This window comes from Manacus vitellinus, unplaced genomic scaffold (genome assembly GCF_001715985.3).
Source record: "Manacus vitellinus isolate BGI_N305 unplaced genomic scaffold, ASM171598v3 scaffold_1_pilon, whole genome shotgun sequence".
Lineage (NCBI taxonomy): Eukaryota > Metazoa > Chordata > Aves > Passeriformes > Pipridae > Manacus > Manacus vitellinus.
In genome coordinates, this window is record NW_021939396.1 from 12,176,520 (window position 1) to 12,191,455 (window position 14,936).

A 14,936-nucleotide genomic window follows, 5' to 3' on the forward strand; every position below is an offset into this window, starting at 1 on the left:
CATTAGTCATTTGTTCTGATGTGAACATAGAGTAACCACAAAAGCCAGATTTTTTTTCATGCAATATTTTCACAGTTTGAAAATCAGAATAATATTTTGGAAATATTCAGGTTAATAAATGGCATACTTGAATTTCCCAAGAGTTGCTAGAAGTGTAAATGAAAGAAAAGAGAAAGTAATTACACAAAGACTACAAATTCACATAGTTATGTTTTTAAGTTCTGTGTTTTGACTCTATAATCCCTATATTCCAAACACTGTATGTAAGATCAACAAATAAATTTAGTTACAAAGAATGAACAAAGAAAGATCAATATGATGTTTCATTTAGCCACTAACTGTAAACAGATCATAAGCTATAAATATTGAGGAGTTCTGTCAAACAGTGAAGCTAAGATCAGAAACCAACTAATACACAACAGGAGATAAAGAAATATTAATTAATTTTACTCACAGGAGCTCCAACATCACCTTGTGGCCCCTGGCTTCCAGTAATACCTGGAACACCTGGAGCACCAGGTATGCCCTGTATGGAAAAAGAGAAAGAAAACAGTGGTGATGACAGTCAACATCCGTGAATCTCGATGAGCAAAAGTCCACAAAGTAGCCAGTACACAATCAGTTCTGTCAGTCAAAGACTGCAGATGCCAAGAGAGAGGACTGAGAAGTACATGCTGCGGGAAAAAGAGCACCAAAAGCACAGCTCTGAGAAAAGCACTTGAGAAAAATAATGTCGGTTGCTTTCCGGAACAGGAAGGAATTGCTGAACCACTAAATCCTGTGATGTTAATACTGTGTTGAAGGGGCATGACTTGGAATGTTCTTTGTAAAAACCACAGGATGGCTTGGAGAATACTCAGCTTCATGTAACATTTTATACTTATCCAGAAGGCATTAACTTTGCCTAGCTGCCCAGTAGCTGAGAAGGCTGACACTGATTCTGAAGGCAACATACATCTTACTTTGAAGGATGAACTTGGACTCTGCTGTCTTCCTTGATTACTCTGTGAGAGTACCTGCACTCACCTCCAGCCTCCAGACCAAGCAAAACGTGGCATTTCCCTTCAACTAATAGTCCTAATTGGAATTTTTTACAAAAAGAAAGTCTTGTTTGAAATGTTAAGAACATTCATTCCCTCTATATAGTGCAGCTACTTGCCTAAGAACAAGCTATCAATCTATTGACAGAATAACCCTCTCTCCTTCCCATGGGAGACATTTTTTCTGGAGCTAAGTAAGAGTGGAAAGAAATGACACTGGACAAGCAGCTATCTGCCAACTCCGTGCGTCATGAGAAAATTAACTTCCCTTGGCCTTGGTCTATCCACTGTAGCCTAGATAACAGTGTGACCTATAATCCCCCCAAAGCCTGCTGACTTTTACAGTAACAAATTCCATAGGCAATACTCACCATTGGGCCAGGAGGTCCTTGTGGGCCTGTGGGTCCATCTTTGCCAGGAAGGCCCTATAAAAGAGAAATAAAGGCAATTTTATCAGCTTCTTATATGAACTTCATGAATCTGTTCTGTTTCATCTAGATGATATTATTTACTTTTTGTTCTTCAGTTTTGTTTTGCTTTGTTGATTTGGTTTTTGTTTGGGGAGGTTTTTGTTGTTTTTGTTTGGTTTTTTAATTAATAACTGTTGGTAGTGGTTTCTTAGAAAAAAAATTCCCTTATTTGCCCTGGGGAGGGTTTATTTCTGAAAAGGAACCATAGTGTCACCAATATTATTAAAAAAAAAAAAATCTAGCTAGTCTCACAATACTTTTGAAATAAGAGGTAATGCAAAATTCTTCATACTGGCCATTTTCACCTCTGAGTGAATTTCACTTCGAATGCTTCTGTAGCAAGATAAATGAGAGGGTTTGCTGTCAAACCTTCCTACCACAAGGTCACGTTTCTACATCTGTTCTCACTGGTTGCAACTATTCACAGTCCCACTGATGAAGTGGTGAAAGATGGCAACTGAGAGTCGATCTCTCTGCCCAGCAATACTGTACATATGTACTAACTATCACTGAGGTCCTGATTCAGGAAGCACCGGGAATGCTCATGTGGTTTACATTATGAACATGCCTCAGAGCTTCCAGAAATGGGAGCCAAAAACTAAAGATAACTTGGAAACTGGAAAGCAAGCAAATCACAAAAAAAAAAAAAAAAAAAGGACTGACCAGATGTAGAGGAAAATACACTATTAATACAGTATTCTTGCAAATTAACCAATATGCACACTTTGTATCCCTATGCTATAAAGCATGCATTGCATGCATTTCTGACCAGCCTGGTGATAAAGCATTCTTTAATTACTACAGCCCCTACAAAGGAAAAATATGGTCTTGTTTCTGGTTCAAGACCACTTTGAAAGGTAGTTTAAGCTGGAAAGTGTTTGGTTTATTGCTGAAAGGTTTGAAAGTGTTTATGCTGACACATACAGTAAAGAACATTCCAGGTCTCAGTATCTCAGAGAGCTTTTCTGGTTTGTATTTTTTCTGAATCTTTATTTCTGACACAGTTTTAGTAATGACTCCAGCATGAACTACTAGTGTTATGCTTTTCATAATTCAGAAACTATTATTCATATCTGCAATCATATGGCATAAAAAACTGCCTGGGGAATATTATCTGCCATGTACCTGGAAAGGTTTTTTAAAATTCCACCAGAAGGGTGTTTTGATGATAAAATAAGCCACATAGTCAACTCACATTATGTCATCTATACATCCTTAGAGTTGATAAGGAAATACTTTCCTGTTTCACAGGATTTCACCAGATGGTTCCTGAAGCTGCAAGGACCAAAGCAGCTCCCATATCACAGTAAGAACTAAAGCAACTGTAACAGCTAAGCGCCATTGAAGTAAAGATAGTAGTAGTATCTTTATCACAGTAGTTTTAAGAGATACACAGAAAAAGGTTGCAAGCCTAGCTCAAATATGTTTGCAAAGGAAAGTGTGTTCATACTCCAAAACTGGTATTCCTAGAGCTAACAGAGAATGGTATAAGGAAAGAACTTTGAAATGCATTGAAAATGATAAAATAGGGTTTTTAATATTCTCTGGAAGAAGCATTTAGTTGTGAAAAATGTTTTGAAAAATTCAATGATAGCTATTCACATTTTTACAATAACATGGAAGTTCCTAAAGGTAATGCAAGCTAGACTTCTCTTTGTAACAGTAAAACCTTCAGGAAGACCGATACCTGCATATTTACAAGCAGGTTTGACTTTTTAAAGCAAATATGTAAAATCTGCATTTATTTTTGACCAGTTCTAAAGCAGGATGAAAACTGGCTGGACTCTTTCAAGGGCGTAATTTAACTATGAGTAGGGAAATATAGAGCTTTCCACTGACTTCCAGGATCTAGAGTGGATTCCCACAAACTTCTAAAGGAAAACAATGCTGTAGGTCCCTCCCTTCTCCCATCCCAGTCAAAGAGTAGAATTAACGGTATGATCAAATTACATTTTCTTGGAATATATTTCACAATTTCTTTATTCTGAGCAATGTTTTTACTGTTGGCTGCTCAAGAATCACCTCCTGTCCATTCTCCTAAGGTTTATTTCTCTTGGCATTGTGTCTGTATTGCCCCCAGAAGATCACCTCCTACTGTATTTGCTAGATGTGAAAACTGCTATATGTAAATGAAGTCAAAGTGAAACCTGATTTAAGAAAGAGTATGACAATACCTATTCTCTCATGCAAGTAAAAGACTAAAGATACTTGTTTGTGCTGCCAGCAGGGTTTGAAGATGATGTTACTCAGACCATCTGATGGCCAGAATGGATCTGACACTCATTCTGAACTTGTGAGTAGTGCATAGAGATTAGTACGTACCAGGAAATTGGCAGGAGGACTGGGAATGTATTTCTTCTGGCTCTTTCTCTCATTATTTTTGGTGTGTGTAATGTAGAAGAAAATAGAGCACTGTGGGAATTCACAAAGATGTATTCTGAGCACTGAAGCCTTAAAGATATTATCTAATCTCCCATTTATTGAATTCTCCTCCTTGCTTAACCATCTCTATTCCAATGGGAATGACTAGAGGAATTACATAGCACAACAGCACTTTCTCTCTGTCACATCCAGGACAGAAATGACTCCGTACAGAGCCACTGAATCTCCCCTATGTAGCTGCATGTCCAAGAGCAGGATGGTACAGATTTTGATGTGTGACCTAGGATGTAGATCCTAGAATCAAGATGTATATTATCTTGGAAAGTTAGCTCAAATCAAGACATACTTTCCTAATGGTATGAAAAAAAAATTATGGAGAAAGAGTGTAGCTCAGACAGAATTTTTATAAGGGATTTTATTCGCTGAAATACAAATGGCATTGTGTGTAAAATCTCCGATCTGCTGACACCATTATAAACTCCTGAGCTTTCAGTAGCCTGGAATTTGTTTGGGGGACTTGTGGAGAGGTGATTTTTCCAGTAGGACTAGATACTGGCAAAAACTTAACTGAAGCTACTGAGCCCAGGATTGAAAGAGTTTCCTGTAGGGCCTTTTAAAAAAACCTTGCAGCCTGGGACCCATGACTGCCTGACCCAGAAAAAGCAGAATGTGTCACATGTGCAATTCAAGCTCTATCTTTCAACATGAAATGCTTGGGAGTGTTCAGGGAGAAACACGATCTGTTCTTTTTAGTAAAACCTCTCTATACTGGTAGCTACAAATATGGGCAGCAAGAGAGGACACCAAAGAACCACAGCTCCAGCCATAAAATAAAAATAAATAATTTTCTATTTTATAAAATCTTTTATGACACTCTTTTATAAGTGGAAGCAGATAAGAGGGGAGGGGACTGTTCCTCGTGTGGAGGTTGAGATGTAGATTTAAACCAGTTACCAGATAGGTATAAAACATTATCATGTATATTCAGAATGTTTGCTTTATTATCAGAAAATGGAGGTTTTTTACTCTGAGTCAGGCTTCACACAGTACTTTTATTACATTCCACTTTTTTTTCATAGAGTGGGTATGTCATTATGAGAGTGATCTTTGTATGAATTCACAAAACTGACAGGGAAGATGTTCTAATTCTGGATGATGTACTAAAATGCAAGATAAAGCAAATAAACCGGAGACTTAAAAGCAGAAGTCCAGAAATACAAAAAGAAACTTTACAGACTAAGTGTTGAATTACAACATTAAGAAGGGAACAAACAAACCCTTTTCTCAACTGATTTCAAAAATAAAACCAGAAAGTATGAACACTAGAAATCAAAATCAAAAAAGGAAGGAAAAAGAACTGTAAAAGTGAAGTGATTCCAACTACCAGTAACTGGAAGAAAAAAAATAAATCTTCATTCCAGGACTTCATGAGTCTAATACCACATTACACCCAGTTCAGCAAAGTTCTCAGAAATCTCCCAATAAATACCAGTCCCATGCATAACTCCCATTAAAATCACTGTGATTTAGCCATCTGTTTAAGGACTTTACAGCACTGGTATCACTATAATTAAAATATTTAAATGATCAATAAATACTAAAGAGGAAGTGATAACTAAGCTAAGAATAACATAGAAGAGCTCAGTTCTAGTAGTGTAATAGTTGCAAAACAGCTTGGCACCTTGGCTAACAGGAGGAAGTCCAACAAAAGAAACATTATATGAAAAGGCAATTTACTTCTCAGGAATTTTCCAGTTCCCCTTTGCTGCTGCAGTTATGCCCTTCAAAACTGTGCCTCTCTCAAGCGCTGGGTCTTCAAAGAGACTGCGGTGAAATAATTGGTTTGAATCTTCACCCATTAAAAGCAATTTTATGTTGTCATAACTTCACAGGAATAAAATGAGTTACAACACCATAAAATTAGTATAATATAATTATTTGTTGCCATAGAAATAATTACTGCAGGACAACATTGCATAAGGGTCGCACAGAGACAATAACAGACCTCATTTTATGAGCTCTAGGCTGTTCATCCATCTCCTGTGATTAACAGCAGAAGAAAGGCAACACACATGAACAAAGCATTACTACCATATCTATAAAGAACAGCAATTTATTTAATTGCCCTACCTTTTTATAGACAACACTGGGGTATTCTAAAGAATAAGCACCACGTGACCTTCCCAGGATGTATCAAAAGCCTTTGTTGCATTAGCCTTCCTCAGCTTTTCTCTGGAATACCATCTCTCTGCAACAACATGCTGACTTCCACATGTAGGAAAACTAGACCACTTCTGAACTGCTGACTGACATCAAGGCCTGTCTGAGGGCATCCACTGCTACATACAAAGTCAGCTACAGAATAATATAAAAACAAGTTTCCTTGAACTGCAAACCCCTCGATGTCCCCCATGATCAGGAAGGTAGAGCAAGGAGGCACACACCACTCACATGTACAGCATTTACCACCAGGTCACCTCAGCTTGTCCACGACCAAGATCAGACAGATCATGGCAAAAATCCAAATGTTCATCAAGCTCCAGGTCTTTATTAACTTGGAGATGAACAGGTGACACCAAGCTTGGGGAATTTAGGGGGAAATATGCCAATACAGTCAAAAAGAAAACATTAAAAACATGCAAAAGAAGAAGACATCACAGTATTATAAAGTACAAAAAAAGAAGATATATACCTTCATATTTCACCACAACTTAATTGAAAATTAGAAGGCTATTCATCCAATTATTCTTCTGATGATAATGTGTAAATCTTAAGAAAATTTTTTTTCTTGATTTTTAGAGAAAAAAGCATATCTATGTATCATCCAAATTCCACAGTAACTTCAGTGGATTTACTTCTAGACATAAAGATATGCCAATGTTTAAATTCATAATAGAGAGTTCAAATACACATTTTGCTACAGGGATGAGGTTTTTTATAACAAGGTCTAAAAGTAATGCCAGAAAATCAAAGAAGGTCCAGATTTCTCTGAAGTTCAAGTTACATTAACATACTCCAAAAAAGGATCATGAATATGTAAATCTTGTTCAAATGAAACTGAAAAGTCATATTTAATAATGAACTTCTGCTGTAGACAGAAACCTAGTACTATGCTAACAAAAATCTTCCAGTGCCTGACTAATAATGAAAAAAGAGTCTCTTCAAGGAGACAAGGAGGAGGACTTAAATATTTAACTGCACAAATGAATATGATTTTTTTTTTTATTGCTTCCTAGGCAGACTGTAAGTATCTTCAGTTCCTTTACAAGAAACAGAATAAGGTTGAGTAAATTTTGGTATTATTCTTCACCTTCCCCTTTTCCTCCTGTCAACAGTTTCTACAGGTATTGTTCTAAATTCTAATATTGAATTTCCTTGTTGTTGTCTCTGTTACTCAATTATTAGCTAGAAAGCTAACTTACATCATTGCACTGAATTGCATACTAATTATGTACCATTTAACAACCACCTAATTTTAAACATATAAGCAAAGAGACTAATTAGCAGTGCTGAACATGAGACATCTACTTCTATCAAATGCATTAAGCACAGCCATTGTGGATGGTTCCGGTCACTAGTCTAGTATTTCTCAACCCTCATCCAGCAGATGGAAGAATATCCACCCTGCCTCTGACTGCTGTGCTGACTGGCAGAGATGATAAAGGTGACATAAATTAGGATATATCAACCACACTGGGAAACATACCCATTACAGAATGGAAATAAAACACGTAAAACATGTAAAACCTTACCCTTTGACCTTGAGTTCCATCTCTTCCGGGTGAACCTGATGCTCCTGGAACACCCTAAGCATGATCAAGGGAAAGCAAGTTGAGTTCAAATTAACAGAATCCAACTAAATCATTTTCCAGTGAAACTGTATGACATGCTTTTGGATAAATGTTTTGGATAAATGGAACTAGGTTCAATAATGGGTGGGGTCATAAAAGATTCAGTAAAGAAGGTATTTCTGTGAAATGAGATGGGTAAACAGACATTGTTAAAATGCACAGGCTTTGAGCCTAAAGAGACCTGATTTCAGTGTTAAACAAGAAAATAACCAGTTCCTCAGGCCCCAGATGAATTGGTCACTGCACACCACCATACCCTGTATTCCTTCAGTTTCTAAAGCTCTGTTCAATTCACCCCAACACCACATTTCTCAGCAATTTGGAATACATGCCCTAAACTCACAGTGATGTCAATTCAACATTCAAGCTTAGTAAGAGACAGGTTAGACAATAACTTAGGGAATACCTGCAGGCCAGGAAAACCAAGATCTCCCTTCTCTCCCTTTTCACCTGGTGGCCCCTGCAAATCAAGAATCACACATAGTAAACCAAATATATGGTTACTTTTCTATTTTTAATAGTTCCTTTCATTTTCTTGTGAAAAAAATAACCAAGCAACCAATAAAAAAAAAGACTATTTTTCCTACTGAAAGCAAACATACAGACTTTTGTTTACAAAACTGCAAATGAAGAATTTAAAAATACAGAAAATAAAATTCATTTTAAAAGAATTCAGAATTAACCTGACAAAATTATAGCCATTATGTTCAAAAAAAAAAAAAAGGTAGCTATTTTCTCTTCAAAGGAATCTGTTTCACTTCAGGCCTCAGAAGTATTTCCTACAATGACGAAACCAAGGGTTTTCTATGGAAAATAGACATGTTTCTACATTACATATGCATGACAAAAAAATATACGTTGCTACATAATAAAGTAACTTCAATGAAATTTTATATAGAAACAATTTCTCTCAGAAATAAATATTCTTATAATTAAAGTATTCTGTATTATTCTCTGATGACAGCATCATCAAGAATATACAGTTTTGGTAAGTCATTATATTGTACAGCAGTACCATGCAGACTGGATAAAAAGAAGAAAGTGGATTACAATGTAGTAAATTTGAAAAAAAATCTTGCAGAAAAAGATCTGTATCTACTACATTTCAAGGCTTGTGTGTCCCCATCTACTGAGAAGTATATGAAACAAGATAAGTGCTACCAATGTTCTACCAATGTTTCTTTATGATGAAATTCTGCAACTTATTTCACAACAACATTTCAAACTCCAGGTCTAATCACCTCCTCTGATGACAGACTTTGTAATGAAATGAACATTATTACTTAATTTTGGCAGAGAATATGGTGCTCTTGCTTGGGTATACCTGTCAAGTTAGAACTGATCTGCAATGAGCAATACCCCAACCAGAAAAAGATAAAATATTAACACTTTGGTTTGGTGTCATGTTACAACCTCCACTGCAATTTTTTTTCACTTGTCTTCAGGTTTGGATGCTAATACCCAGGTCATATTGAACCTGTGATCACATACTTTCAGCTGACCAAAAGTTCAGATCAAATAAAAAGCCAGAAATGTTGGCATTGAACCCACATTCACTACAGGTCAAACCCACATCTGTGATTTCACCTCAAATGCTGAAATTCAGATTCTGATCACAACACTAAAAGCTATTTCAGTCTAGTCTATTTGCTGTTTTAAACATCACAGGAAAGAAGCCTATTGATTTTTTTAAGTCTCACTGGAGGCCCTTGAATAGAAAGCCCACTGGGTCCTTGTGGTCCTGGAGGTCCTTGCGGTCCAGGAACACCAATTTCACCTCGAGGTCCATCTGGTCCCTAAAGTAGCACAGGACATAAGTTAAACTCTTATCATATGGACAAAGGCAGCTTCTGTTTGAAGAATTAAATACCAATAGACTCAAAAATATCTGAAATATGAGTTAATATGTGATTGAGCAGTTAGGGTTCAATTTAAAACTGCCTGGGTCCTTTATAAATACTAAAAAAAATGATTATTTATGTGGTGAAAGCAGAATTCTAAATTTTATATTTTATCAAGGAACAAACAGGACAGGCAATTGTTATGAAAAGAGCCAGACCAAACGCCAATGGTATTTCACTATGTTTTTTCCTCAACAACACCAGAGACAATCTGGAATTAATTTCAAGGCTTACATGCAGCAAAGATAAAGCAAGAACCTGTACATCTATCAAATGTAGAGTGCTGTACAAAGTACCTTTGGACCTGGATCACCGCGATGACCTTTGGCACCTCTGACACCTGGACCACCCTGTGAAGCAAAAGCACAGCAGTCACTGAAAACCGAAACTCTCAAAAACGAAATCCAGAGAAGCCCAAACAGGTTTTTTCCTGTTCCTAAATCAGCATTCAAGAATCAGTAAATATCCTGTCGCTATCCCTCCACTGGGGTAATTAAACTGAGAACATACTTGAGTATGGCCATGCACAGGAACAGATTTAAACACAGATGTGACTGCTTTCTAGAGCCAAGAATGCACACCACGTAAGCATCAAAATAACACTGAAAGCTACAATACGGATGGAAATGTGGTCACGGCTTCCAGTTGCTGAAACCTCCTGCACATATGTCTGTTCTCAGTGAAATTGTATTGTCAAAGGTTGAGTTTCCAGGAAGGCCAAGAGCATTCTGGCTTATATCAGAAACAGTGTGGCCAGCAGGACTGGGGCAGCGATTATCCCCCTGTATTTGGCACAGGTGAGGCCGCACCTCACATCCTGGGTTCAGTTCTGGGCCCCTCACTACAAGGACATTGAGGGGTTGAAGTAGGTCCAGAAGAGGGCAATGGAGCTGGTGAAGGGTCTGGAGCACAAGTCTTAAGAGGAGCAACTGAGAGAGCTGGGTTTGTTTAGCCTGGAGAAAAGGAAGTTCAGGGGGAACCTTATCACACTCTGCCTGAAAGGAGGTTGTAGCCAGGTAACAAGTGACAGAGTAAGAGGAAATGACCTCAAGCGGCACCAGGGGAGGCACAGATTAGATATTAGGAAAAATTTCTTCATGGAGAGGGTTGTGAAGAATTGGAACAGATTGTCCAGGGAAGTGCTGGAGTCACCATCCCTGGGGGTATTTAAAAGATATGTAGGTGTGACACTTAGTTTACTGGTGGACTTGGCAGTGCTGGACTCATACATCTTAAAGGTCTTTTCCAACCTAAACAGTTCTATAATTCTTTGATTCTAATGACTCCAGAATACTTTTCAGCAAGGACAACTCTAGAATTTACTAGATCTACCATGGTTTAATTCAGAGCTACTCTTAGGTAAAATGCTCTTTTGGTCATTTTTCTCTTTTTTGCTTTTTTCAGTAATGCTTACATCTGTTCACAATTTATTAACCAACTGTTGCCTTTTTTATTAGTATCATCTGAGACACTGGAGTAGCATATATCTATGGATGGCTGCCATGAACGTGTTTCGCAAAAATATGCTGCGTGTGCTTTCTGTTCTAGGACAGCATAAATTTTTTTTTCACTTTTTTTCATATCAATTTCCCCCTCTTCTCCCACCTGAACATATTGCTTAACCTATTGGAATATAAGCTTTACAGGTATTCTGCCCTTCTTTGTACTCAAAAAGGATCTTGTACAACTACACACCATAACTGAATAGCATTCTATAGAGGCTACAATAAGTACTTACAACAATAACAGCAGTTAAATTAAAGACACAAAAACATGTAGTATCTATGAGACTTTAAATAGGAATGCAAATAACAGAAATGTTTGGAAATGTTAGAGCACTCTTGCTCTTCAATAAAGGTATCATGACATGGTCTTCATATGTGTCATCACAGAGCAGTTTTCCACTGCCCCTCTCAGCTTCCTCAGTCTTATTGCCTCCATCCCACAGGTCTATGGCCACTACCCATTCCACCATAGCCAGCTCCAAACCTTAAAATCTTATCCCATTCTTCCACGGAACCACATCTCAATTGCCAGTTCCAAAATTCCAGATACTTGTATTTCTACATTCCAGCCCAGTAGCTCCCTCCGTCCTTTCTCCTCCCTCTGCCTTTCTCTTGAGACTACTCTCTCTGAGATTAAAAATTCCTCAGAACAATAACTGCAACTTTTTAACATAAACAAAACCACAGAGTTTTCTCACATTTTGTTCTCAGAAAGAGACTGCATTTTTACTAAGAATATATACTTAAAACCAGCCTGATGCTGAGACATTAAATCATACACTTTGAGACCCATGCTGAGGTTGATACATTTAGCCATGTGCTGAACCCAGCAGCCTTTGCTTGGTAAAAGTACAAGTTCCAGAAAAGCATTTATTTAAGATGAAAATATCAGAATAGCCCCCCTCAGTTTTCTCATAAACTTGTATTGGTGGTTATTTCCCAGCACTACTAAGCTTGTGTGACTAATTTCAAATTTTTCATTTCTTCTGCCATTTCTTCTTCTAGCCAAAAATTCCTGTTATGCCTTTTTCCCTTATTTTGAATAACTTTTTAATAGTCAGTGCTTTCCCCCAGAAACAGCCTTAATCAACTGTTATCAAGACACCTCCTTATTCCTCTTTAATAGTCAAAACCTGTGAAGCACTGAATGCTGTTTCTTGCAATTAAACTTCTGCAATCCTCCAATATTTTTGTTTATTTCACCTTCTTCAGTTCTGCAGCACTCCTTATAAATGCAGGCATTGATTTTGTGTGATATCTTATTTTTACTTTGTGTCAGGAATTTCAGACAGCAGGATCAAATTCTGGCAAAGATGAAGCCATAAAAACAGTATCCCATCATGAAAATTGCCAGATAATATTAACTCTAAACAATACTTTGTCTTACCCAAAATGACCCGTTTACTAAAAGCCTAGAAAATCTTTCCAGAGTTACTATCCCAAACAAATGGAAGCCTTTTCTTTGGAGTCTCTTTAGCCTAATGTCTAAAACTGGCTACATGGTAGAATCCTGATCTCTTAAACAGAAAAATCCTTGGCTTAGAGAAAAGTCACATGACATTTTAACAACTTGGAGCACTATTGACCAGACATAGCACATGTGACTTTCTGACTTTTGGTTGGCACAGAGATGAACGCTGACTTTATTCCTTTGCTCTGCTTTTTCTTAGGCCTTGTACTTCTTTTTTTTTCCCAGAGCTATGCCATCTAACTGTCTGGCAAAAAAACATCACTTCAAACACACTGAGTTCCAAAATCACAGACTGCCTGCCTTGGCAGTGATTTTTCTGCTTGACTTTAAGCCTCCTCTTGCATGGCACTATGCTATTCAAAACATTGTTAATCCTAAATGTAATACATAGAAGTACATTATTTTACTGCTGGGTTAAGCCTTAGCAATTCCTGATTCATATATCTTTTGAACTATAGCAATACACATCCTTCCAGTCAAATAATTTTCAAACAGTTTTCATTTTACTGTGAAATGTGGTCAAACTACTCAATTTCAGTGACATTTTTATGTGAACTATCTGTCTTTGTCAAAGAACACAAATTGGATGCTAAAATACAAAAATTAAAACTTTAATCCCTACTTGATTTATAACCTATATTTAAATAGGGGAACAGAACAATTTCTCCTTGTTCAAGACACATCTCTTCAGTGAATTTTCTCCTGAATTCCTTTCCAGGTTTTTGTACCAGAGGTTGAAGAACCATTCTTGCAGAAAGACTAACCTCTGAGTTGTTAGTAGGATTAATGCCTGCTAGGATCAACAACATGAATGTCTTATGTGCAAGTTAATTTTGTTGTTAACCATGTATCTCATGTAATCAGTGTACTTTAACATTTTCAGAAGCATTTTCCTTTGCATTCCTCACTGGCTCTTTTGTTTCAAAACATGATCTTGGAAGACACAGGACTCAGTATGAGCAGAGAAACACGCAGCTCAAACCTTTCATAGGAGAGCCTCATCTCAAACTAACTTAGCAGGCAGCCCTAAGATGCCAATCAGAGTTAACAACCTAGTTGTAAAAAAAGAAACCACATGATCATTCTATCCCAGTTAAGATTCTTGTTAAATCAAACCAATAACAGGCCACTGTAAACAGAGGCTGCAACTTTTCTAAAATTATAAAAATCAAGCCTGGAATGTGAGATTGAGTTCTCAAAATTTAGTGACCTGTATCTCTATGTCTTATACACTGAGTTTCCACAAGTTTCCAAGAAAGGAGATTTATTCCATATTTCAAAGATCCTACACTGAGATGGAAGGAAAGTGAAATAACTGGCTTCTAGAAGAGACTATCTAGTTCCACTGGTTATGCAAGGAACTTAGATACACACTTAACATTTACACAGTAAAAACTTAATGAGTGCTATTAAAAGAACATCAGAAAGTAAAGGTAAAAGTTGTGCCAGTGTGCATTTCATCATTCACTGGCAAGCTGGAAAAAATTTTAGTTCAGCTTTCACCAAAGCAGATCATTTCATCCTCTCTCCCCTTCAGGGCTTTTGGGTACCTCTCCGCCTCTAGGAGGTCTCAGAAGAACCTACACTTACAGTTGTGCTTTCCAATCAATACTGTACTTACCTAGGGCTTTTAACACAGAAAAGTCTTCTTTCATCACATACCATACAAGTGGCATTGTCATACCCCATATCTTTAATTCATAAGATACTGTAAGCTGAGCATTTCAAAAGGTAAACTCCAAACTACATTTAATACATATATATTATAGTAGACAGACAGAAAGTGATTAAAATTTAGAAAACAAATGGCACTAACTATGACGTATCTACTAATGCTACAGACAGGTAACAGAGTGCAAGGTCTGAAGAATACCACAGCTGCTTCAGGTCTTGATTAAACCATTAAAAATTTGACTGACTGACTATGTAGAAGGTTTTTTACAGCCTAATACTTGACATCTTTGCTATAAATTGAATATAATTCTATCTCTTCACAAACACTTAAAACCCTAATTTAACCTTATTAGTTTTACATGGGCAATACATGTTTTGGAATAAAGGTGGCCAGGGGACTATTTAGTACAGTTCACTAAAAACCTGAATAAAACCTTACCGGTGGTCCAGGAGGTCCAAGAGGACCCTTATTGGCTTCTGAACAGGAACAAGCATGAGGAAGGGCAGGGCAGTTTTCCTCATCTCTCTAAGGAAAAATTAAGATAGGAGAAGAATGATGTCAAAAACTTTAGAAGTTAGGGATTTTATGAATCTAAGACAAAGTACTGTGTGGATGCCTCAAAAGCACCTACTTGATTTAGA

General features: G+C 37.1%; 1 protein-coding gene across 1 annotated transcript in view; it reads right to left on the reverse strand.

The window, feature by feature from the left end:
• Positions 1-14,936, reverse strand: part of COL14A1 (collagen type XIV alpha 1 chain) — a 116,450-nt gene that overhangs the window by 13,909 nt on the left and 87,605 nt on the right. The window contains exons 36-42 of the mRNA XM_018074480.2: positions 14,734-14,820; positions 9,941-9,994; positions 9,444-9,539; positions 8,150-8,203; positions 7,645-7,698; positions 1,412-1,465; positions 455-526 (exon numbers count right to left, since the gene is read on the reverse strand). Of these exons, the coding sequence (XP_017929969.2) occupies positions 455-526; positions 1,412-1,465; positions 7,645-7,698; positions 8,150-8,203; positions 9,444-9,539; positions 9,941-9,994; positions 14,734-14,820 (471 nt within the window). The remainder of the gene's footprint in view (positions 1-454; positions 527-1,411; positions 1,466-7,644; positions 7,699-8,149; positions 8,204-9,443; positions 9,540-9,940; positions 9,995-14,733; positions 14,821-14,936) is intronic.